The sequence below is a fragment of the Urocampus carinirostris genome, chromosome 20 (assembly GCF_059441175.1).
Source record: "Urocampus carinirostris isolate Australia breed hairy pipefish chromosome 20, RoL_Ucar_1.0, whole genome shotgun sequence".
In the NCBI taxonomy this organism is placed as follows: domain Eukaryota; kingdom Metazoa; phylum Chordata; class Actinopteri; order Syngnathiformes; family Syngnathidae; genus Urocampus; species Urocampus carinirostris.
Window position 1 is genome coordinate 24,639,956 of NC_142368.1, and position 26,069 is coordinate 24,666,024.

Here is a 26,069-nt window from a genome sequence, read left to right on the forward strand (position 1 = left end):
ACACACAGTCTCTTAAAACATTACTATAATGGCTATGAAATGTATTTGCATCCACATAGGGATTTTTTTAAATAGTGCTCCTATATTTTCTGTTTTAAAGGACCAAAAGTAAGTGCTCACAGTATCAATCACCAATTACTTATGCAGGGTTTGTATGGGTGCTTAAAATACTTGAAAATAATTACATTTTAAATTGTTATCAACTAATGAAAAGTGCTTGAATATTGGGTAACGTGCTTGAAAATGCTTCAAATTGTTACTATGCTTCTCAAGTCTGCATCAAAATGATTCAGATAATGCTTTCTGATGTCTTCATTAGGCCACTGCGATGGTTCTTCCTTAGTGATTAATGACAGCTAGCATTAGTTTCTATGGCATTTTTCTATAAAGCGTCATCGCCCCTTTTGGGTCGTGCCCAAGAGGACAGGTGCATGCAAAACCCAAACGGGGCACTATATAATGTGTTTTCGTTCGTTGGGGTTGTCCATCGATTCGATGATGACCATCTTCTTTTATTTGTGAGTCTGCTGATGTTTGAACAGTCTGATCCTGGATTGTGGTCTGAGACTCAGGTAAAAGAGGATACCTGCGCAATGATGGTTTTTAAAGTGGCGTAAGGGGTGCACTTTCCCCAACGCCACTATCTTGATTGTAAAGAAGATGGTTCCAGTGGGAAGGGAAACCCTAGACGACCGGCATCTTTCTACAACTGCAGGCGGCTAACGGGATCCAGGTCTGTAGGAAACCGCCTCAAAGCGTGCCGCCACCAGCTTTTGGAATCACTCTTAGTCTGGACTCTACCCTTCGACCTGTTCGGCTTGGGTAACCCTACCAGGAGTACGAGACTCCCGCCGACATAGCTCTAGGGGTCATGGAGACCCGCAAAGTGCCCCACCACGATAAGGTGGTGATCCGTCGGGACACAACGTGTATTAGTGCAAGGATTATGTATCAGTTATGGACATTTATTTGGGGACATGCGAAAAATTAGGGTAGCAATCCCCAATGGTAAATTGAAATGGGATAACCTTCCTGCAACCAAAAAATGTAAATGTTAGTCATTTTTACCCAACACCTATATGGGGAGAGATCTCGAGCATATTTACACACGTATCGTTCAGATCCACCAATTCAGGCGATTTACTCAAGATGTAAAGATATGTCTTAATACACATGATATTCAAAATTGCATATGTAAATTGCAGTTAGATTTGTGGGTCTGCGAATTACATGATTCACACTGGAAATTGAAAAGGATGGCTTTGAAAATCTCAAAGTTCTGACATAATGCCATGAAAATGTGTATGGACCTTGTTTATTGACAAGAAGAAAAGGATATTAATACTTTATCCTAAATTACATGTAGTTAAAGTATTTGTTTTGTAATTCTGTCACTACAATACTGTGTTGTAAAAAAAAAATATTTTATCAAAGATGTGATGTACCAACCAATAAGGGTCAAGAGAGTAATCAACCTGCTAAGTGAACAAGTAGTCAAGTTGTTTTCCTCTTTATTTTTTTTTAAATACATTTGGGCTGAAAAAAACGTAATTTGTTTATTTCGAAGTCAAATAACCCAATTTAAACTGCACTGACTTTAGTTTCCTCTTTGTAATTTTCTTGTCGCTACTGAAACGAGAGGGATCGTTTGAGCGCAGCTCCCGCATCTCCTGACCCAGAATGCATCTTGACAAAGTCTTTGAAAAAGCGGCGCGGCTAATTCAAGATGGCGGAGATGGAGCAGCTGTTGGACGAGAGTAAGTCAAACGCCGATAAATTCCACCCATTTACGCGTTGTTATTACCCCCACTGTTAACTCTGAAAACCTATACATCAGAGGGCATCACCTTGGCCCAGTTTGAAGTTTTCAATTACCACCAACTTGGTGATCACATCGGTCTTCTATCAACGTGTAGTACGGGGTTTTGTTGGTTAGCATAACAGGCTAATAAAAGCTAGCAGGGGAGTTGGTCAAGTTTTTGTACTCGCGCTGGGTAAACAAATTACGTTAGCTTAGCCGTTAGTTAGCACGCGCTAGTGACTGAAACCCCACAATAACTGGTCGGGTAAAACAAAGCTGGGCAAGGTTAGCTCTCCGCACTACTAGTAATGTATTTAACTATTTTGTTGTCTTTATGTCAGTAATATCAATGCAACAACATTCGGGTGTTGCTTTACAAGACAGCATTCTGAGACCGCCTATTGTACACACACTGAGTGTCGGTTGTCCACCCAGCTGTCGCTGTAATGTTACCAGTGCTTGACAGCTCGATCCGCGGTAGGCCTCATCAGGGGGCGACTCGGACTGCTCAGCAGTTAATAGATCCGATAGAAAGCGCTAAGCCACGCCCACCAAAGTTACGGTATCCATGTATCACACCTGGAGCAAATAGGGCGGCCGAGACCACAGCGAGCGACTCATTAGTCGCTATTCCTGATTGCATAGCCGTATGATTTTCTTCCTTATCATGCAAACTTATCTCAAAATACAGTAGAAAATGGTCTCAATTATTAAATACAAAGTTAAATTCATGGCATCAAGGTGTCCAAATACGCTAATACCTTTGTAATGTTTGCGATCTATGAGGAAGTCGTCAGCCGTGTACCAACTTCCTATTTAAAGTGATTCAGTTTTTCAGCTCTGACGGACTCTTACTGCAAATTTAAAGCAGGGTATGTACACCTTGTTTTCCTTTTTAACAAACCTTAACGCGTTTTAAATATGTCACTTCACTTTTATTTTTTGAGGCATCTAACGCTATAAAAGAAGCAAAGTTCTCTTTAGGCTCTCTTTGCTATTTTATAAGCTCGTAACTAATGGCTGAACGAACCCATTCTGGATTTTTTAAAGACGTGTCCAGGTTTCTATTAAATGGTTATATACCAAATTAACTTGGCATGGAGGACATGTCATGCTGTGAGGCTGATGGGTTACTGTGTTATAACCGACCCAACAGCAGCATAAACTTCAATTTAAGAAAATTGGAACTGAAGAACAAATAACTTTGTTCCGGTTCCCATCAATCATCTTCACGTTGAGTTGAACGCAGGTGACAGCATGCCTTTATTCATTTCAACTACTTCTCCAAATTAGTTTTTGTTTGTGGAAAAGGGACAAACCTCATCCCTACCAATCTTTCTGGATTCCTCTGATTAACGTTTCAAGTGCCCCAGACACATGGTTAAACCATTTTTGAAATAAAACACTCTAATTCAAAATATTTTCGATTAGAAAAGCTAATCCCAAAACAAAATAAATTTGTAAGTAGAGGTACCACTGTACTATTGTGTAGATCACATGTGATGCAAAGATGGAAGACCTAAATCCACACCCACCGGCTGTCGTCATCCTCACTTTTTGATTGGCTGAGAAGAAGCGCTGTCGGATCTATAAATTGAATTTTTTTTTGCTGCATATGCCATTACAACAAAAGTGATTGCAATTAGACTATTTGTAATTGTCATTTTTGGATTAGGCTCATCAGCTGAAGCACTTGTCAGTCTAAAAGGTATGTGACATATTTTCTTACTATTGCAATATGTGAAAAGCATTTTATCCTCAAAGCTTGTCTTCTCATCAGACACTGAGTTATTCAAATGGCCAAGTGCCTGACGTTAGTTGAACAAAACATGAAGCTTCTATTTGTAAATATTGTGTAAACGAGGGGTAAGATCACGTCAAATTATCCCCATGACAATTTGTAAACACAAAGTAGACAATTTCTGTTGATCTCGATTTCAGGATGTAACTGATAAATTTAGTAATCTAATATGTCTGTTGATGACTTTGGAAGTAATCAAAATGGATAGAAAGACAATTTGTAATTTTCAGCCTTTTGCTTGGAAACAGAACATTTTGAAAATTAACAGTGAGTTTGCAACATCCATCCATCCATTATCTGCACCGCTTATCCTCAGTAGGGTCACGGGGGTGTTGGAGCCCTTCCCAGCTATCTTTGGGCAGGGGACACCCTGAACTGGTTGCCAGCCAGTCGCAGGGCACACAGACAACTCACTCGCTTATTCACACCTAGGGACAATTTCGACCGGCCAATTAACCTGACATGCATGTTTTTGGAATGTGGGAGGAAACCGGAGTGCCTGGAGGAAACCCACGTAAGCACAGGGAGAACATGCAAACTTCACACAGGAAGGTTTGATCTCATGACTTCAGAACTGTGCCGCACATGCGCCAACCACTGCGCTTAGTTTGCAACATGTTTTTTTTTAAATGTCTTATATATTTTTTATTTTCATAATCAATCGCATAAGCAACTCTACACGTCTGTCCCGGGATGGCAAAATTACACAAGGAACGCTAAAGCAGAATGTTCCCAACTTTTAGTGCAGAACTTCCTTTTGTGCAGGAAAGTTTTTCATATCATGACTCGAATGTACAATTTACCCCCAGTTACAAAGGCAGTTTGTGATCTTAAATCACTTCTTTCCGAACTGGTTTATAATCAACTTCAACTGTGCCCAAATGTCTTGATACATTTGTTAGATTGCATCAAATTATTGTTGTGAATGTGGTATGGTGGATCACTGGTTGGCCTGTATACCTCGCAGAGGTCCTGGGTTCAATATACATGTTCTCTGAGTACCCTGTGATTGGCTGAAAACCAGTTCAGGGTGTCCCCTGCCCAAAGATAGCTGGGAAGGGCTCCAACACCCCCGTGACCCTACTGAGGATAAGCGGTGCAGATAATGGATGGATGTATGTTGCAAACTCCCTGTTAATTTTCAAAATGTTCTGTTTCCAAGCAAAAGGCTGAAAATTACAAATTGTCTTTCTATCCATTTTGATTACTTCCAAAGTCATCAACAGACATATTAGATTACTAAATTTATCAGTTACATCCTGAAATCGAGATCAACAGAAATTGTCTACTTTGTGTTTACAAATTGTCATGGGGATAATTTGACGTGATCTTACCCCTCGTTTACACAATATTTACAAATAGAAGCTTCATGTTTTGTTCAACTAACGTCAGGCACTTGGCCACTGCCGGAAGTTAGCTGGGATATGCTCTACTACTACGTCGACCCTAGTAAGGAAAAGCGTCTGGAAAATGAAAGAATTCTTGTCGTATTATTTTAAACTTATAGTCTGTGCTTTCTGTGACTTTCTGTATGTAAAGAGCCAAACCGGCGATAGAAGTCTGAAATTAGCATTTGCTAAATCATAGGATAATATCAGCTGTAAACTTGTGAATTGTGATTGTGAATATGTATGATCACATTTTCCCCTGACCAGTGTCTGGGGAAAAAAAAAGTCAACTGAAAAGTTGCCTGCTCAGGCATAAAGTTGCCTGCCCAATTTTTCACAACTTGAAACACAATAAGACTGATAGCAAAAAAAACATTGTTGCTAAGTATTAAGGATTGATAATCAGAATAACCCTTTAAAATTAAGTTTATTATAAATCTACTTATAACAATGTATGTATATGACATTGCTGTTTTCCATCTGTCATCAACATTTACCTGTATTAACTTATCTTCGTTTATGCAATGTTTGCGTTGCGTCGTCTGCTACAAGACACGTGAACTCGTCTTTCCATGATGCTTTTAATGTACATTTACGTTTTGTAGTGTCATGAATTTTGTTAGCTTCTTTTGAATCTTCTGGGGCTGAGGTTTTGGTTTCATTCCTAACCACGTATCTATTTTTCTGGTGTTCTCTGTGCGTGTACTTTGGAAAATGAAATGCAAATTGCCAAACGAACTGAAATTCAGAAATTTCCAAACCGAACAAACATTTGAAAATCGGAATAAAGCAAACGTTTGATTTGAAAAAAATAAATCTATTCTCTCTCCGCCCCCTTGAATAAGTTGTCGTCGACCAGGCCGGAGACATGTTGTAAGTTGTATGCCCAATGTAAAAGATGCACGCCCCGGGCAAACGTTGTTTCAGACACTGCCCTTGCATATAAACTAATCGATGAAAACATGAAAGCTAATTATGATTGGAGTGCTGTTTGAAGGTAGGCATACAAGACAATCATGTTAAACATTGTTCTTCATACTAAAATCTGTTGTTTCTATATAGATTAGATTTTATAGCAAAGATAATCTGTTGCCTGTTTATGGATCACCCTATTCACCTACAATGTAATGTTTTCAGGCCAAATTTTGAGTTGTTGAATTTCAATTAGAGGCTGGAGAAAATGTTGCTAGCCGTTTATGCCTTGCTTAAACATCAAATGACACCCTTACAGAAGGAAGTTTGTCAAACACGCTGAATGAAAAGGGCGTCTTCCCAAGAGCTCACAACACCAGGGGACGCCAGTCAACCCTCACCATGGAATCGGCAAGACCTATAGCCCACTTTTCAAAGTTGTGCTGTGCAAAATATGAACCATTTAATCACTCTAAACATTTCTGTTAATCTTGGCAGCCCAACCGGGTTTCGAAGAGGAGTCGGTACGAGGATGATTACCCTCTGCAGCGTCCGTCATCCAGGTCGCCCCGAAGGAGCCAGAGGGCCAATACTACGCCGCAGGTCCGCAAAAATCAATTGTAAATTCAATTATGAGGACATCTAATGGTCAATCATTACTGCTGTTTTGCTGTTCAATGCAGAAGTTTACCAGTGTTGTGACGCCTGATAAGAAGTCAACGCAGAGAATTGGTTTGAGATTAAGAAACCTCCTCAAACTGCCCAAAGCTCACAAGTGGTGCATCTACGAATGGTTCTATTCAAATATTGACAGGTAAACGCTTTTGGGCAAAAAGTGTGATGACCTTGTTATATATATATATATATATATATATATATATATATATATATAAAATCAGAAACACATTTTGTATTTGATACACAAAATTTTGGTTGATGTCTGTTTTGCAGGCCACTTTTTGAGGGCGACAATGAGTTCTGTCTGTGTCTGAAGGAGTCCTTCCCCACATTGAGAACCAGGAAGTTAACTCGAGTGGAATGGGGGACCATCCGTAGACTTATGGGGAAACCCAGACGGTACAACAGCCTCGAATGTCGCTTTTATTCTTTGAACATGGACTGAATTTATGTTTGGATCAATTAAATTATGGTTGTTGCTTTTTTGCAGGTGCTCCTCTGCATTTTTTGCTGAGGAGCGGACAGCGCTGAGGCAGAAGAGACAGAAGATGCGCTTGCTGCAGCACAGAAAACTGTCTGATGTGTCCAATTGCAAAGACCTTCCTGATGAAATCCCGCTTCCGCTCATCATAGGAACAAAAGTCACTGGTAACTTACACTACAGGTCTGCCTTTACTTGCAATTGAATATAAACCTTTTGGCTTCGCGTCATCCCTTTTTAGGTTTGGTTTGTAGTCCATGTCCTCAGACACTTTTTTTTAAATTTTGTTCAAGCCTTTCAAGGCTACCCAGGAATGAAGTCTGTAAAACAAATTAAAAAACGCAACAGGTTTTTAAGACAACATAATTTGCCTTTTGCACAGTGTTCAACAAAATCCATCTTTAAATCTAATGTCATTTTCTTCCAATAGCTCGATTGCGAGGCGTCCATGACGGCTTGTTCACTGGACAGATCGATGCTGTGGACACAAGCGCCGCCACTTACCGTGTCACTTTTGACCGCAGTGGCCTAGGAACACACAACGTGCCTGATTATGAAGTTCTGGTATGTTACTCACTCTTGTTTAATTTATGAGCTTTAACCGCACAGTCTCTGTGACGGCTCCCTTTTTTAACTGCTAGTGATTTTATTTCTTTCTTGTTTTCAGAGCAATGAACCCAATGAGACGATGCCAATTTCTGCTTTCGCTCTAAAGCACCGTACCAACACGCGCTTCATCCAGAACCTCATGACTCCGCCTCGAGGTCCCTGCGTGTCCACAACCACTCCTCTCCTCATGCAGGCATGAAAACGTTCTTTCCTTTCAGCAAAATTTGCCGTTATGAAGTGTAAATGGGTTACCTACAGGTTTAGAGAGATTTCCTTAGAGTGAAGCGGGTGTTTGAATTAAAATTAGTGTAGTTTGCGTGGGCTGAGAATTTGTCTTTCTGGCAGTGCGACTGTAGCGTTGGTAGCAAGGATCCCCGCCCATAGAAGATTGAGCGAGTGATGAATCAAACCAAACTTCTGCGTTTTTAGACAATCAGGGTAGAGAATTGTGAATTGTAGTCAACTACGTCATGGTATGTAGATGGTAAACAGACAAAATGGTAGAATCCCTACATCAACACAATTAATTTATTTAGTGTGTTTGTATTTTTTAATTTTCTGACACGCAGATCAACTTGTCAACGTTACAAAAGCGACCATAGTTTTTTAGGAAGTTTGCACAGAGTTGATTTTGGGGAGATGTTATGAGGACATCCAAGTATTGCACACTATAGAATTACACTCATTATTATTATTGTTATTCCTTCTTTCATTTATCAATTTTAGGCAGTAACATTCTTTGTGTGTTCTTTGCGTAAATATGAAATGAAATGAAAATGAAATGATCTGCATTTAAATAGCGCTTTTCAAGTCAATGACTTCCCAAAGCGCTTTACATTGCTTCACATTTCCCAATAGCGGCCGTGATCTGTGCAGCCATGTAAGGCGCTAACCTGCTTATTGGGGGTAATTGGGGGTTCAATGTCTTACCCAAGGACACTTCGACATGTAACACGGACAAGCCGGGATTCGAACTGGGATCCCTTAATCCTAAAACGATCGCTCTACCTCTGGAGCTACTGCCGCCCCGAGCTACTGCCGCCCCAAATATCACTTTAACGCATAACAGAATGCCTGAAATGGGGTGAGATGAGGAAAGCTCATTAAATCGCACCTATTTTCTCTATTATACAAAACTTAATTAATTTCCTGCCACTTTTGTTGAATTGTTATTCCAAGCAGGTGCGAAAGAAGTTGTACAGCTCACAGGCAAATCATAGAAAAAACCTGACTACAAGCCGCATGTGCCCACATTGAAACATGAGATATTTACAAAGAATGCCGTAACAGTTTTTTTTTAAATAACTTTTTATTTCTCACACATTTTGACAGAGGTTTGATTCCTCCATCATACATCAACACAAACATAAAATATATACATTTGACATACCCATAAATAACAGAAGAAACAACAACAAAAATGTTAATGACACCCTTACAGAAGGAAGTTTGTCAAACACGCTGTCAACCCTCACCATGGAATCGGCAAGACCTATAGCCCACTTTTCAAAGTTGTGCTGTGCAAAATATGAACCATTTAATCACTCTAAACATTTCTGTTAATCTTGGCAGCCCAACCGGGTTAAAAAGTGAGGTGTTTAGACATCAAGTAAATATTGTGTGATAAGCTTCCATCTTTTCTCAAATTGATCAAGTTTCAGTTGAAGTCTTGCAGTGATTTTTTTCCATAATGTACATTTGCTTTAATTTGTCTCTCCATTGTATTATGTCAGGAGGTTGTGGTTTCAGCCAGGACACTGATCATTTTATTTGCTCCCAGAAGCATAACCTTTAGTATATATTAATGTTGACCAGTCGATAATTCTTCTGGCAAAATTCCTAATACGTAGGTCCATAACAGTTTTAATAATGTACAGTACCATAACCGCTTAATCTTCTGACGGTGGGCCACTGGACTTTTGATAAACAAATACTTGTCTGTATGATGTCACCAGTCACTGAAATACATCGTGCCACGTGTCATTGGAAAGCCTTCACACTTGGGATTCAATATAAGATGATCATTTAAAAAATATACTCAACAGAGAAACATCACGATCAGCCTGAAACAAGTTACTCAAAAACTATAACGCCGGCGTAACTCACCATTACGCCCTTTGGCCATCTTTAACTTCTTTAAGTTCTTTGCGCGCTGGAGATGGTATAGACATAGTATAGACAGTATAGAATGTTTACACACAAACTAGGAAGAGGAAGCGGATTTTCTTTCTCATAGAGATGTCGTGGATTGGAGTTGGCGCAGGGCCAATATCAACAGCGTCTGCTTCACGGCCAGAAATTTCTGACCACTCCATACATCGGCCCGGAATTGCAGTACCTCCGGGAACGGTGCATTCGCAATGATCGCAGCAAGGCTTTGGGGCTAGGACCTTAGCTTGGCCTTTTGGCTAAGAGTAAGTGTCCCGGCTCCTAGGCTTTGCAGCGTATTATGAACTGACCGATAACGGATAATGGATGGATAATGAATAACGAAGATAGAACAATAACCCTTAAAAACCCCCCTCCAGGGAAATGCTGGGTGACCTCACAGCGCCACACGCCGGTAGCGGTGGACAGAAGCACTACAGTAATGTCCTGTACTCTGAATAAGGTGCACACAATACAAAATCTAACTTACAGCAATGTCTGGATATTTTTCGACATCCCGAAATATTTTTTCGTATCTACCGTTTTTCGTAAGTCGAATGGTCGTAAGTAGGGGAGCAATCTCTATTTTATCACAATAATATACCAACCAAGTGAGAACAAGCACCAGCGATGGTAAGGACAAAATACCCACAAGAAAACAGACACACATTACAGAACACACGAAGACCAGATCAACATTTTTTTAAAATAATTTAAATGTGTGGGGCAGCATGGCGGCGCATTAGCTTGTGTGCTGCACATTTCTGAGGTCATGAGATCGAACCTTCTTATGTGCATGTTCTCCCTGTGCTTGCGTGGGTTTCCTCTGGGCACTCCAGTTTCCTCCCACTTTCCAAGAACATGCATGTTAGGTTAATTGGCTGGTCTAAATTGTCCCTAGGTGTGAATGAGTGAGTTGTCTGTCCCTGTGTGCCCTGCGACTGGCGAGCAACCACTGACGTGGGGTTTCCAGGAAATGTAAACAAGCATGACTCACAGGAATTTATTTTCACTCACATTTCCAATATGTCCATCAAACAGAAAAGGTTATTCTATTTATTGTTTAAGATTGCCAAGAAACTTTACTGCCTGGTCTTAATTATTTTTAATGATCGTTTTTTTATATCCATCTATTTTTTAATTAAAATCAGTCGTTTCAGTCGTTACCAGTTCTGTATAATCATTGTCACCAATTTTTGTTAGCAAATCTACAAACTAGTTTAAGGCTGCACTTGCGCCAGGTCGTGAGCATATTGTCGGACATTAAACCGGTCCATGGAACAGACGAGGTTGGGGATTATTCCTTTAGGTGAAACTTAGACGGTCAGCAAATCCTTCTGTTACTGCCGTTCATTGAAGCTTGCGTTGAAAAGTGTTAGAACTAGCCTAATCTCGGGTCAGGTTAGCCTAACGTTTATGTAAAAAAAACACAAATTTATTTCCAATATCACTGTGATTGATATAGCTAGGAGATGTGACACTTTTTTTCAGCGCAACAACAACTGGCGAGTTTTTCACAAAAGATGTGGTCTGAGCAAAAGCTACTAAACCTAAATTGTTATCTTGCTATTTTATTTTTATTTTTGTCAATTACTTTTAGCCATTGGTAGTTTCTGTTGTGAATTACACAAAGAGTGAGAAAAAGTACCGTAAATTCAGTACTATAGAGCGCACCTGATTATAAGCCGCACCCACCACATTTCGAAGGAAAACCGATTTTGTGCATACACAAGCCGCACCTGTATATTAGCCGCATGCGCCCACATTGATAAAACGCAGTACAACACAAAGTTAACCCATACCTGATACGGTCCAAAAAACACAGCCGGCAAAATGAACGGAAAATGATAGCAGTACTTAAGATTTTATGCAGACCTGCAGAGTCCAGGTGCCCGTTGAAAGTAATCCAAGGAAAAAAGTGTATATTTCCAAAGGTAAGGGTGGGAAAAATATATATCCACTATTGTCTGCCGCGTCCACAAACGCGTCTCACCTTTATTCCACTTCCCGTCAGCCCGCGTTTGCCCCGCCCCTTCTTTCTCATTTGCTCGTACAAAACATATCAGAATAAGTTTCTAAAATAAATACATTACAAAAATATACAGTTGCAAATACATATTATACATGGTTACACATATTTACAAAGAAAGACGGTACACCGAGAGTTTTCAAAGCTTTAATAATAATATTATAACTTTCCTCCCAAACTGTGCCTGTGAAGGGTAGCAAAACGCTACTAGCAACACGCTCGCAACACCGTAAACAGCTCTGTTAGGAAAACATACCTTACTTGTAGTAAGCACGGTTAACCGTCCTCATCTTCCTCCCTATGACTGACGTCATCAAAGTTGTCTTCCTTCAGTATGGGAAAGAGAATTTGTCATATAGACGTCGTCCCACGCTCCCTTATTCAAAAACACGCTGGCATCACGCTCGCTAAGTAAAGTTTACGTGCGGTAGCCCTGTTTCCTTCTATATCGGACTGCTCGATTGCGTTTAGCTTGAAAGATGCGTCATGTGCCTTTCTTTTTGCAATTTGCATGATATATAATTTGTGCACAAGTTAAGAAGTTGCAGTTTAAATCTAACCTTTTGTACTCGAGCGCCGCTGGCGGCCGTTAGAAAAGTTACATAATTTGGCCGCATCACTGAATAAGCCGCAGGGTTGAAAGTTTGGGGAAAAAGTAGCGGCTTATAGTCCGTAATTTACGGTAATCGGTTAACATGGATTTACCACGGATTCTAATGCAAACATTTGACTTGCAGAATTAGTGTGTTAGGGTAATAGGATGCTGCAGCTGTTAAAAATAATGAATGTAGGAATAAACTTTGTTTCTAAATAAAACGTGGCCAACACAAGGGGTGGTATTGCACGGAAGTGGAATAATAAAAACCTTAACTAACTGCCCAATGCAACTAAATTTGCTTTGTGGTTCAGTGGTAGTTTTTTACTTGCTATTCAATATATAGTTATCAATGACAATAAGGACCATTCTAATCCTTGTCCATTTTATGATTCTTAATTTTCATTTAATGTATCCTTCATAAAGAACAAATTTCTCATTGATGGAACAGATGACACGGAGTTGATCCTATGCATAATAGATTACCCTTTTGATACCACGTTTGCACGTTGTTTATTGTATTTAAGAATCTCAGAAACGGCAATAATAAACATATTCTACAAAGCTCTAATGGCAACTTGACAAGCATTCTTAATTGGCATAGCATTAACAGAAATGGCCTGACAGAAATGGACTTACTGCATAAATTACTATAAAATGACTGTTGCAATTGTACTATCAAAAGTTAAATGAAATGATTGTATAGCATTTAATCCAGGATAATTGAAAAAACAACATATTCAGAAAGTTCATGGATATGACGGTAGTAGTGTCAATATATCTCTGGGGATAATAGCCTGGTTTTTATGCTGATCTGGAGCAGGCTAGCTTTAGAGAATATACCACCGTAGTATGAGCCAAGCTGAATTTAATATGACCTTTAAAACCGATTTGAAGCCAAATTCCGCTCAAACAAACATATCCAGGCTTAATCCCTTTTCCTAGTTCAGTGCAATATTTTAAAAGTCCATGTGCATCCATGCCCCGCTGCAGATCACTGACACACTGTGGGTTGACCGCTTAACGTTTTGTAGCCTTTTACAGTGTACCAGAACTTTTTTTTTTCGTTGTCACCTTTTTTAACCTCTGACCCATTTTCATGCCTGCTCCATGGTACCTGGATGTATTTTTGATAAAAATTAACTAAAACTGAACTCTTAAAAAAAGACTTATCACTGTTTCTGTCCCTTCCTTCTATTTGCAACTGTAGGAACATGACCCTCTCCTCAATCAGTCGCCGTGGAGGAACAATTTGACCGGCACAGATGGAGACACCCTTGGAGGGTTTCCTGTCAAATTCTTGGTCCAAGTGGTAAATCCATGTTCTTAAATGGCCTAGAATATATACAAGTCAAGTCATTTTTATTTGTATAGCCCTTAATCACAAAGAGTCTCAAAGGGCTGCACAGGTTATTGCACAGACTATTATTTTAGACTATTATTACACCATCCCCTGATCTGGAAACAACATGAGGGCAAGGAAAAACTAAAAAACCTTAACATGAAGAAAACTTGAAGGGATCGCACATGTGGTATCCCCCTTTCAGCATTACCAGGCAAAGGATGTTGCAATTACAAATAATACAGAGATATTTTCCACAAAAAGAATAGGTTAGTCATATGCTATAGAGTAGATGTGTGTTTTAAGCTTAGATTTAAACATTTCCACTGAGGTTGCAGATCGGATCTCAGGGGGAAGAGCATTCCGCAGAACCGCTGCCCGGATGGAGAACGCTCTCGAACCTGCGGAACACTTCTTGGCTCTTGGGATCACCAGTAGACCGGCGCTTTTAGAACGAAGGCTTTGGACCGGAACATAGGGGGAAATCAGATCTGAAAGATATGGAAAAGCAAATCCATGTATGATTTGGTATAATACTAAGAGAACTTTGAAATCACATCTTAGGCAGGGAGCCAATGCAGGTTAGCCAAAATCGGCGTGATGTAATCGGACTTTTTTGTCCTAGTAAAAGCCTTGCTGCAGCATTTTGTACCAGCTAAAGACTCTTGATTCTGGACTAGGGGAGACCGGAGAGTAGTGCATTACAGTAATCGAGACGGGAGGTAACAAACGCGTGAATTATAATCTCCGCATCCGACTGAGACAGCATAGGACAAATTTTAGCAATGTTGCGAAAATGGAAGAAAGCGGTTTTAGTAATTTTCTTCACATGTGTTTGAAAGGACAGATCGGGGTCAAATATGACACCTAAATTTTTCCTGAGTCTGTGTGATGTGACATTTGTCAATGTTCACAGCAGTTTTTGAGAATAAGTCACGACATTTAGATGGACCAATTACTAACATTTTGGTCTTTTCGGAGTTAAGACGCAAGAAATTGAGTGGCATCCACTCTTTTATCGCAGGCCTCCAAATTTCCACAAATTAGTGTGGCAGATTCTTCCAACGGAAGATATAGTTTAGTGTCATCTGCGTATTGTACTGAACCCTGCGGAACACCACAGGTAACACTAAAGGGCTCAGATGTCATTTCGCCATATTTAACACAGTGCGTCCTATCTGAGAGGTAGGATCTGAACCATGAGAGGACGGTTCATGAGAGACCAATCCATTTTTCCAACCGTTCTAGTAAGATATTATGGTCCACTGTGTCAAAAGCAGCACTAAGGTCCAGCAGCAGCAAAAGTGATGAAGCGCCAGAGTCCATTGCCAGTAGGAGATCATTGATTACCTTAATATCATAGCTGTCTCAGTTGAGTGGTTAGCCCTGATCCTGATTGCATTGATTCAAAAAGATTGTTCTCGGATATGAAATCATTCAGTTGCTGTGACACTACTTTTTCAAGTGCTTTAGAAAGAAACGGTAGGTTTGACACAGGTCTATAATTACATAAGCTTTCTGGATCAAGGCTGGGTCGTTTCAGTGTAGTTTTAATAACAGCGGACTTAAAAGAGGCTGGAACTACACCTGAGGAGAGTGATATTTTTATATTTAGAACTGAAGGTCCAAAGGAACCCAAAAAGTCCTTTAATAAGCGAACCCGGAAGCTGGTCGAACAGGCAAGTCGTCGGTTTGGCCGTATTCACCACCTGTTTAAGATTATCGAGTGACAGTTCACTAAGCTGGGATAAATTCCCTGGACAGCCACCATGTCGTGCATCTATAGAGTTCAGCGCTTTAGTATGTGTTGTATTAATACTGTCTTTAGAAATTTCTTCCTGTATGCATTGAATCTTATTAAAGAAGACCATAAAGTTATGGGCTGAATGAATAGAACTATCTGGGATAATCTGTTGCTTTGTAAGCGATGATAAAGTGTCGAAAAGGATTTTGGGGTTGTTCTTTTGTGACGCAATCACCTTCGAAAGGTAGGCTGATTTTGCAGAGGCAAGGGCCGCTTTATACTTTAACAAGCTGTCACACCAGGTTTGATGGAAAACCTCAAGCTTGGTAGTACAACTTGACTCCTCTCACGAAAAAAACCACTGGTCTCTGTCAAGAAAGTAGGTAAAATACAAAAAAAAATGATTAATGTTTATTTTTTGCTTTTGTGACACATAAGTGTAAAATAACAAAAATGAAATAACATGTAAGTGGTGAGTCATTGCATGGCAAGATTATTTGGCTCTTCTGCATAGCATTCAACTTTCAGTCAACGAACAAAGGCACATTTTCTTAGCCTCCTTTCACAGTCATTGAAGTTTTGCTTTATTTACTCCTATCATTTTTTCTTCTTCTTACCAGACAAGGTTGTCTAAAATCCTGATGATCAAGAAAGATCATATCAAGCACTTGAAAGAAATGAACACCGAAGCGGAGAAGATGGTAGAAGTGTTCTGAATATATTTTTCAAGTTATGATATGAATGACAGTAAACTTGTCAACATCTTTTAGAAATCATACGCTTTGCCGTTTGACCTGGACTTCCAGAAGCGCTATGCATCCACCGTGCTTGAGCTGGAGCAACTCAACAAAGATCTCAACAAAGTTCTACACGAAGTGCAGCAATTCTGTTGTGAGGTTGGTTGATAGCTCTCCAAAGAACTCTTGACATTGTCATTCAGGTTGCGCTAAACCAGTGTTTTTCAATCAGTACAAACTTTATTTAGTATGTGGCCATTTTAAACTGTTTTAGGAAGTCGCTTATATAAGATGTATGCTTATTTGTGACAATATACAATACTTGAAATCATATTTATTTCGATCGTCAGTTTTTGGGGAAAAGGGTGAATACGCAGTATGCTACTATCTCTGCTTCAAACTGCACAATCCTTTCGTTTGCAAAGTGGAATTTTTTTTCTGGATAGGGGCCATAACTTCATATCAGGGTGGAATAGTTTGTACTCAGGTCAGACCGGTTGAAAACCACTAAACTTCTGGGTTGCCAATAGAGACCAAACAATGACATACATCTGTATCCATATTTATCCTCCATTTTGGATGTCTTGCGCTCACATTTCCTGCAGCTCTCGTCTGACCAGGGCTCGATTCCCGCTGAGCACTCGTCAGACCTCCGACGGCACTGTGAGGACGAAGCCCAGCAGATGGTGCAGCTGAGCAACTCCTGCCAGGACAGTCAGCAAAGCGTGACCAACACTAGCCTCACAAACCTCGTCTCACGCCTCACGGCACTTCTTCTTCAAATCAAGGTCTTACTCATTGTCTCCCACTGTACTCTTTTGGTTCTCCAAGTAGCCATTTGTTGCAAGTATTAATTACGTATGTCCCTAAAGTAGATGTTGTTTTTCAGTGTCTGGCTGATGGTGGAGATCTGAATTCGTTTGAGTTCAAATCTTTAACGGAATCTCTTAACGACATCAAAGCGTCCATAGATCCTTCCAACCGCCGGTACTTAATTACATTTACTTCTTTTGGGCTGTCCATTGATGTAGATAAATGTGAATGTCAAGTCTTTGAAGCAGGTTTTTATTCAACCTTTAAAAGTCACAAAATCAAAGACTAATTGATCTTTCAAAAGTATTTTCATGTTACTAGGTCCTAACCCTGGAGATTAGTTTGTAGGTCTGTGATCCAACTTGACCCGAACTTGCTCGAAGCTCTTGTGGTGATGGAGACATGGCTTCTATTAAAATTGTGTATGTTTGCGCGCGGTTCTTACAGATGCTTCCAGAACAATGTAGAGATCCACGTGGCGCACATCCAGAGTGGCCTGAGTCAGATGGGAAACTTGCACGCATTTTCAGCCAACAACACCAACACTGTGTGAGGCATGCAGGTCCATGTATGTTTCCTCTTCATCCAATTCGATTGAATTCAAATGTTTGTGCATTCAATCAAATAGTGTTTTGCTACAGGAATCTTTTCCTTATTGTTTTGGCCCCACGTGCCAAAATTTGATTATTAAAGTTGCTACGTATTTATTTATTTCAGGAACGTTGTTTTTCCCTTCTAGCACAGGCTGAATATTATTTTGTATATTTGTAGATAAATGTACAGTACTGGTGAAAATATTTGTACTGTTGGCTATTTGTATTCTGTGTATTCAAAATTAAAATTTTGGTATTTTTTTAAAAGTACAATTTAATAGGGAGTTTAAAAACTCCATCTACTCCTGAAAAGTGGGAACTAACCTTTTGTTGTTTCTGCATCTGCCACACAGTCTCTGCAACTGTTCAATAAATTAAAACCCCCTGTATATACTTGTTTTGTTTGTTCTTTTATATATATATATATAATATATATATATATATATAATATAATGGAGCGAAACATCAATGACCAGTGGCCCCTAGCTGATGACCCAGTCAGGCACGAGTGTTCAGGGCACACGAGCGTTCCAAAGGCGCCGGAGGAGCCGCGTCAGGCAGAAATGCCCAGCAGGAAGACTACCATCCTGTATTTCCATTTGTTTTAAAGGGTTTAATTTATATATATATATATATATATATATAAAATTAAACCTTTTGCCGCCAAAATTGTAGTTTTGCTTCCAGTGAGAAACTTTGGATTTCACAGACACAAATTTGTTAAATTAATTACAGTTTTACAATAAATAGATAACGTTTTATGCAAACAATACAGCAGTGTTTTTAACATTAAGTTTATTGGGTTATAATATTCATAAATTGTAATTAAGGTACCATGCAGGCTTTAAAATCTTATTCTAAAACTGTAATATGTGACCCGCTCTGCCAAAATGAGTCGCAAGTAGCAACGTTCTGTTTTTAGCTACAAGCCAATTGCTGAGAAAATCATTAAAAAAATGGTGAAGGTAACAATAACAGCAATTATGTATTTTAAAGCGTATTTGAATAAATTTGTGCTAAAAATGTCTTTTGTTCTGGTCTTATTCTTTACGTGAAACTTTAAAATTAGACTATCCCTTTAACTAAAAACATTTGAATGGCATCACACCAACAAAGCAAAGAAAACTTTAAGCGAGATTTTCTCAGGTTTTTGAAAGGAAAATGGTGGATGGAAGGCTGTAATTCAAGTGTCCATATCTTAAAGAATAAATCATCAAAAAGCTTTGACCCATGATATAATTTTAAGGCTAATTTCTTGTACGTTCCATTGATACAATAAATGATATTTGCTTTACTGTGTCTCATTTTGGTAGATCAAGTCACATATTTACAATGCACCATCACACAACAAAAACACACCAATAATCCCTTTTTCTGTTTCATGTTGGATGCTGTAATGCATGTCAATGAAAGGCGATCACTCTCATATAATACCACCAAATCCAGCCAAAGCCTCATTCTCCCAGTCTGAGTCTGAATCAGAAAAGTCTGGAGCGTTAAATGTGTCTGCTGCGGGCCTTGCATACTGCAACGGTCCGCTGGTGTCTTTTGGCGAAGACCGGCCATAGTTGTGTGCAGGTATGGGCGGGATCACCACCTTCATCTCTGGCCCGATGGTCTTGTTGGGTGGGAAGTTGTCGTACTCCATCAGAACTTTGGGGTCATCGTGGGATGGGTAGGTTAAGACTTTCCCGTTTTTTAAGTCTGCGTTCGACTCACAACGCTGCATCTGGTCGCCTTTTGCTCGGCTGTTTTCTCTTTGGTATAAGCAGGATGTTTGCAAATGGCTGCTGATGCCTCTGGTCCTGTGGGGATCATCGACCGGAGTCCTGAAGGCATCCGAAAGTCCGAAAGCAGTCCTGTAAGGTTCTGCGTGGTGGCTGGTTTCGTAGACTGAAAGTTTAAAGACCGACATAAAAACTCAAGAATGTAATCTCAATATTTCCAGTGATGTTCATTACTTTTGTCTTGATGCATCCTGTTCGGGATCTGGCTCAATGACTGAGTCGGGTTGGTGGACTTCATAGCTGCCGAAGATCCCACTTGGCGACGGGATTTTGCTCTTCTGTTCTGGAACCATACCTAGAAATCAAGAATTTTGTCGACAGAATTTGTCATTTGCTTCAGTTTACGTATTTATTACTTTATCTTTCAAGGAAAGGTAAACTAAAACGGTGTTTCAACCTTTTTATGGCCAAGGCAAGTTCATAAAAAAAAAAAAAAATCTCAAAGCACAACTTTTATCAAAAATATTAAATTAATTCCTGGCACCAGTTTTATGTTTATTTGTTTGTAACCTCAAATTATCACATATTTACAGTACATATTCATACAGAATATTCATTTTTGGTTAATACTTATGCTGAATATTCCCATATTATACCTCGTTTTCTAATTTTACTTTATTTTTGTCTTGTCAAAAGAAAGCCAAATATGAGCAAAAATTGTCTGTGTAACAATTTTTTTTTTCTAATTTTGTGTTTTTAAAATAAAAACGGGAAAATGTGCAAGACTTTTAGTCTGTTTTATTTTCTTAAGTGTCATCTTATTATAAAAAAAACAAAAATAATACTTAATAGGAGCAAAAATTATCTGTGGGACAAACGATAAAATAACTAAAATAGCTAATCTATAATTTTTACGTTTTATTTTATTTTTTTACCGTCATCTTAGACTCTACATAAATGAAAAATGATACCTGATGAGCAAATATGATCTGTGGAATAAAATATTCATTTTACTGTACTTTTTTTTTCAGTGAAATGGCACTAAAGCCCCAATGCGTAATATTTTGCCACTAAATTACATGGTTGTTTAATGCTGCTATGATGTGCTCTGTGGCACTGGTTTTTGTTAGCAGGGTGCCAGGCTAACATTGGCGACCTCCAAGTAGGGATTCCACTATGTAAAAGAAATACACATTTCTTGACGTATGACTTTTTATAAAAGTTAACATTGGTATGATAGTTTTATTTTTGCCTAGTATTCAAAGATTTCATCTTTTTACTGAAGATTTTATTTTGTACCACTTGGAGGTACTAAATATTGTACACTGACCTATTAAAATCATCAGAATAATATGCAAGTTTTACTTTATTTTCATTCTATTTTAGTCAAGATTTAAACAGCGTCATCAAACTAAATATAGTATATTACATGTTTTAAGTACATTCTTTTGATTTTTTTAAATAAAATATTTTAAATCAAGAAAAAAACAAATATAAGTTATTCAATATATTTTCCAGGGTTTGAAAGACATTTGGGTGTGAATCATGCAGAGCCACAAATAAATCTGCAATTTGCATATGCAATTTTTAATCTTGTTTGTGCATTTATCAATCATGAATACATTTTGAATATATTTGTTTGAGACAAATCTCACCATAATGGTGTTAGGTAAAAAATGACAGTAATATGTAGCTTACATTTTCAGATGCAAGAGGTTCTTCCCATTCCATTGAGAAGCACTACATTAATTCTTTCATGGCCCCTTCTAATTCTCCATAATTGATCCGTAATCCTTGCACTAATGCACATTTCATATTGCCCTGTTTAGGTGTAGCATGCAAATGACCTATTGGGCACGACCCATAGAGGGCAAAGACGTTTCAAATGACAATTCCATACAAACTAATGACAGCTGCCGTTAATCACAAAAAGAATTGCAAGGGAATCCACCAAAGAAGTGTTGGAGTCATTTGTAAGCAGACATGCTAAGGAACTTGGCAACAATTTCAAACATTTAGAAGCACCCAAAATTTAAGCAATTTTCAATTCAAATTCATTAAAGTTCATGCATTTTCAAGTATTTCAAAACCTGATTTACCTTTGTACTACCTCATGAGCAGATAACTAATCTTATATATATTACAGTAATCCCTCGGTTATCGCGGTTAATGGGGACCAAAACCACCCGCAAAAAGTGGAAATCTGCGAAAATGCTTCAATTTTTTTTTTTCATTATTTTAATTTTTTTTTAGACCTGCGAAGCTCTGAAGCCACGAACGTGGAACCACGAAGTAGCGACGCCCCTTCAAAAATGCTTTAAAAAAAAAAAAAAAAGTAATTATTTTATTTTATTATTTTTTTTAGACCCGTGAAGCTCTGAACCCGCGAACGTGGAACCGCGAAGTAGCGAGGTCCCACTGTACACTAATTATTTCTATGCCACCATCTGATATAGATAATGTTCCTGGTTACTCTGTTCATCACTGGAAGAAGGAAAAGATAATAAACAATGGCATGATTTTTATTTTTTTTCGAAGATAAAATTGGGTAATTGCCTGCTGCTCACTAAAAAAGGTCTTTGTGCAAACTCGTGTACCTGACACACAGGTTGAAAAACACTAAACTAAGCAAGCGGCACCGGTTTTTGAATGTACCTGTATTCTGGACTCTGGCAGACCAGTGAGCGCCTCGAGCCGCTCCCTCAGATATATATCCGGGTACTTGGTTCCAGAATACACCTTCTCCAGTATTTCAATCTGCTGCTGAGTGAAGTTTGTCCTCTTCCTGCGGTGGGTGAGTATTGCCACGCATTTGTCCACTAGCGGCACCGAGGTGGCATAGTTTGTTACGTCAACACCTCTGAAATCTGAAAGACGTTGTTTAAGAGCGTTGATATTTCACATCAATGACATTGGAATTGCGCAACAATTATATTTTTATTGGGCTAAATTATGTACACATTTTTGTTACATCCTGACAGCACTGCAAGAACGTATCTTTTAAGCCCGGGGTGTCACACTCATTTGAGCTGGGGGCTCTTGGTTGAAAAAAAGTCACGGGGCCAGACTAGAAGATTAAAGTGATAGAGAGGGGTAGAAAAAGAGTCCAAGGGGAGAGAGACTGAAGGAAAAGGAGAGAAAAGGGATTAAGTATAGCACAAAAGAGAAAAAAGAAGAGATGGGAACTACAAAAAAATAGAAATAAAGAGAAAGTTAGAGAGAGGGAAGAGAGACTTAGAGAAAAGTGAGGGAAAAAAAGCAAAAGAGAGAGAGGGTGAAAACGAAAGAAAAAGGTAGAATGAAAGTGAAAGAAAAGAGTGAGAAAATGAGAGAGCGGAGAAAAAAAGACTAAAGACAAAGATGGAGAGAAAAAATCACAGTTCCAGTTGCTTTGCAAGTGGTTCTAAGCATGGTCTCACAGGCTCGATCAAAACCCTTGGCGGGTCTGATCCGGACATGGACCGCACGTTTGACACCTTTGCCTTAAGCGGGCATTTAGAGTATTGTTTTTTGAACAAAAAAAAAAACAACTAAAATTCAACATCATTTTTTTACTGCCATGACTAAAATATAGTGTAATAAATCTGTAATACTGTAATTTAACAAAATTATCTAAAATTAAAAATTGTGTCAATTTTTAAGAATATTTTCTCTTTTGATGGTCGATGGTCCCTAGGTTGTTTGGGCACCACATCTTGTGCGTCTTGGGCAAGAACATTCTGGTGGCCTCCAGGGCGTTTATTTTTGGGGTCGGGATTTGCTCTCTTGCATGAAACAAATAGTATTGGTGTCCTTGGTTGCCAGTAGCAAAAAGCCTCCTGATCTGACTTAGATACACCACCTTCAGCATCTGGTCTTAAACGAGAATAATTTCTAAACTAAGTATTATTAACTATGTTTAACAATTATTTTCCTAGAGAAGTAACAAATAATAAAAATGCCAACATTTTTCTGCCAATTGTTTTTTTGAATAAAAGTCCAAATTCTGGGTTCGGATTGTTTTTAATGTATAAAATTAGTGTATTTGATGGTTAGTTTGATGAGAAAGGAAAAGCAGATTATTGATTATTTCGTTTATTTACAGGAGATGATTATTTTCTCCTAAAATGTTGTCGGGAAAAAACTCCAGCTGTACCGTTATAATAAGCATTATGTAGTACACCAGTATAAAAAATACATACAAAAATTTACAGGACTGGCTCCAAAAATGTTGTTTCAGTATTGTTATAAAGTTGTATTTTTAATGCTATTAAGAAATCATTAATTCTGGATTAACTACTAATCAACCGAAATATTGCAAGTTTTGTTTTGTATGGCTAAATTATCGCGAAAACTCAAATATTCAATTTTGAAATATTAAAATATAATGAGCAAGTATACTAGTTGTCTATTGCTCTAATCAGCGACATTAAAAGGCTTGCTATATTTCAATTGATCTGTAATGAATCCAGAATGTATGAAATTTTTATTTAGAGAAACTATCACAATTTGAAAATAGATGAGAAAGCTTTGTAATTGTTATACACCAATTTAAATACGTTATGGCATAATAATAGGGAAGTATTTACTTACTGTAGGAGTAACCAGCCCGTTTTGGGGTCGCCAAAGCACCCAAAAATTCAACCCAACCACCCCACAAAAATATAGCATTTTTAAAACTCTGTTCCTTGATTATAAATGAATATAATGAAAAATTCTAGCTAAAATATAAAAACAGCTGAACAAAACTAAACTGTGAACAATGCAACGTTGGAAATACTCCGCTGCCTTGAAATCGTTCAGTCCGTTTTATTCCTAAAGCACGACTCTCGCCCTACTCCCCGCTCTCTTTTGCTCAGATAGTGTCACTTGCGCATAGTGTCAGAGTCTGTGGAGGCTCCGGTGTGTTACGGTAAGAGTATGGCATCAGGGAAGCCCAATAGTGCTGTGATTCAATTAAAAAAGGAACATTCAACTAATAAAAACGGCCTTAAAATGAAAAGCCTATAGCAAATGATTCTAAATAAAATGTCATCTTAATGGAAATTTACTCGTTATATTGCATTAAGTGAACCTGACTCAAAATAAGGAAAAAAAATACATGTTTTAAAGGCTATCAGAAGGCCAACCCGAGCGGTGCCTACCCGCGTTCGCCGTCTGAATGCTTCCCTCGTGGAACATCTGCAAGTGGCCAAGATCGTTTCCATGCACGGCCGACATCGCTTCTTCTTTACCTTTTTGCAAAATGAAAAGTGAGCTTTTAAGGCTCCTGCTTTCAGTCAAATGTCTCGGCGGATCAAAGGTGCGATGCGAAGTGTGAACAAGGGCGGCCCTTCGACGCTCGCCAGCAACTTCAGACGTCTGAGGGTGCAGAAAAAGGCCGGAGGTGTGAAGCTCTCCAGGGCCACCGCGAGTCTCCTCACGCGGCTTGCAAGCAGAAAAAACGGGGACCTTTTAATGGAATGAACACGTTCAATACACATCGGCAGCGAAAACATTTATCAGCTTTGGAGACATTAACGGTGCTGTCGCCTTCATATACCGTCGGAAACTACTATGACCCTCTTGCCCCAAACTCCATATCTGTTATTTGCGCACTTAATCTGAAGTATCAAACGGGTTAAAAATCATACAATCAAATATTATGAATATTATGAACACAAAACAGAAGATACACCTCTGAAAAAATATTTTGCAGTTTTTATTAGGCACACATTTTGAGGGAACTCATACCTGTCAACTTTAGCCTGTTGCGCCTGTTATTTTAAAGTTTGTTTGTAGAAAAAATATATTGTTACTGTTCATTTTGTTCTGCTGGCCCTGAACCCTTGGTGAAAAACATCTAGTCTGAAATTTGTAATTGTATTGCTGATAGGATTGAAAATGGGTTTGAATTATTTTCGAAATATATTGTGTTTGGAAATGTTTTGATCCTGAACATTTTAAACCAAAGCCAAATGAAACATTTATTGTCAGTCCTTTTATCATTTCAGCTAAATATTACATTCATTAGTGCAAATTCACAGACAGAAATAAATTGTCACATTTAAAAAAAAATAGACATGAACCTTTAATTTTCAGACATCTGTACTTCAATTTAAACATAATTTGCACTTTAAACGGCAATTTGGTCCCTGAATTTAACAACATTTTCTGAGTGTAGGTGGGAAAACTTAAATGACGTGAAAATACGTCATTAGCACTAAATGAAAGAGGATTTTTCTAATTTTCAGATATTTTTCACCAATTTTTTTAACCTAAATTGTACTTAATATTCATGCCTCCAATAAGCAGATAGGTGCCTTGCACAGCTGTTGTTGTTATCGGTGTGTGAGCATGTGTGTGAATGGGAAAGTGTGAAGCATAGTGTAAAGTGCTTTGAGAGGTTTTCAGTCACTTGAAAAATACTATATAAACCATTTACCATTTCAATGTGAAATAAACAATAGATTTTGTCCATCAAGCTCCCCCCCTGCTAAAAGGCCATCAAAACTAATATTATTTGCAAACATTTTGGTATTTTTATGTAACTTGTGATTTCTCCCATGTCATGTTTGTGTATTTGTTTATTTATTTTTCTCTGTGTTTGCTTTGCTGTACACTTGGTTATAATGTTAAGGAACGTTATAATGCAGTTTGGAAATGTGTATGTGTTCTAAAAAAGTTTTTAATTAAATAGTGCAATTCCCCTT

The 26,069-nt window shown here is 38.5% G+C and overlaps 2 protein-coding genes across 3 annotated transcripts; one reads left to right on the plus strand and one right to left on the minus strand.

Annotated features, from left to right (window-relative positions):
* The first annotated feature begins 1,635 nt into the window (after positions 1 to 1,635).
* Positions 1,636 to 18,060, plus strand: lin9 (lin-9 DREAM MuvB core complex component). Of its 2 annotated transcripts, none has more exons than XM_088324910.1 (15): positions 1,636 to 1,757; positions 3,477 to 3,509; positions 6,222 to 6,313; positions 6,401 to 6,505; positions 6,586 to 6,716; positions 6,854 to 6,979; positions 7,071 to 7,228; positions 7,492 to 7,625; positions 7,729 to 7,863; positions 13,653 to 13,754; positions 16,149 to 16,229; positions 16,299 to 16,424; positions 16,871 to 17,053; positions 17,155 to 17,252; positions 17,526 to 18,060. In XM_088324910.1, the coding sequence occupies exons 1-15, from the start codon at positions 1,727 to 1,729 to the stop codon at positions 17,629 to 17,631; spliced, it is 1,641 nt and encodes a 546-aa protein (XP_088181036.1). In that variant the 5' UTR covers positions 1,636 to 1,726; the 3' UTR covers positions 17,632 to 18,060. The 2 variants fall into 2 exon arrangements, with proteins under 2 accessions (XP_088181036.1, XP_088181037.1); XM_088324911.1 differs by lacking the exon at positions 1,636 to 1,757 and adding an exon at positions 2,132 to 2,673.
* A 782-nt stretch (positions 18,061 to 18,842) lies between these two features.
* Positions 18,843 to 24,597, minus strand: mixl1 (Mix paired-like homeobox). Its single transcript, XM_088324912.1, has 4 exons — positions 24,522 to 24,597; positions 22,054 to 22,265; positions 19,633 to 19,753; positions 18,843 to 19,564 (listed from the first exon to the last, which is right to left on the minus strand). Exons 1-4 carry the CDS (start codon positions 24,595 to 24,597, stop codon positions 19,095 to 19,097), a joined length of 879 nt encoding a protein of 292 aa, XP_088181038.1. The 3' UTR covers positions 18,843 to 19,094.
* Positions 24,598 to 26,069: the final 1,472 nt, after the last annotated feature.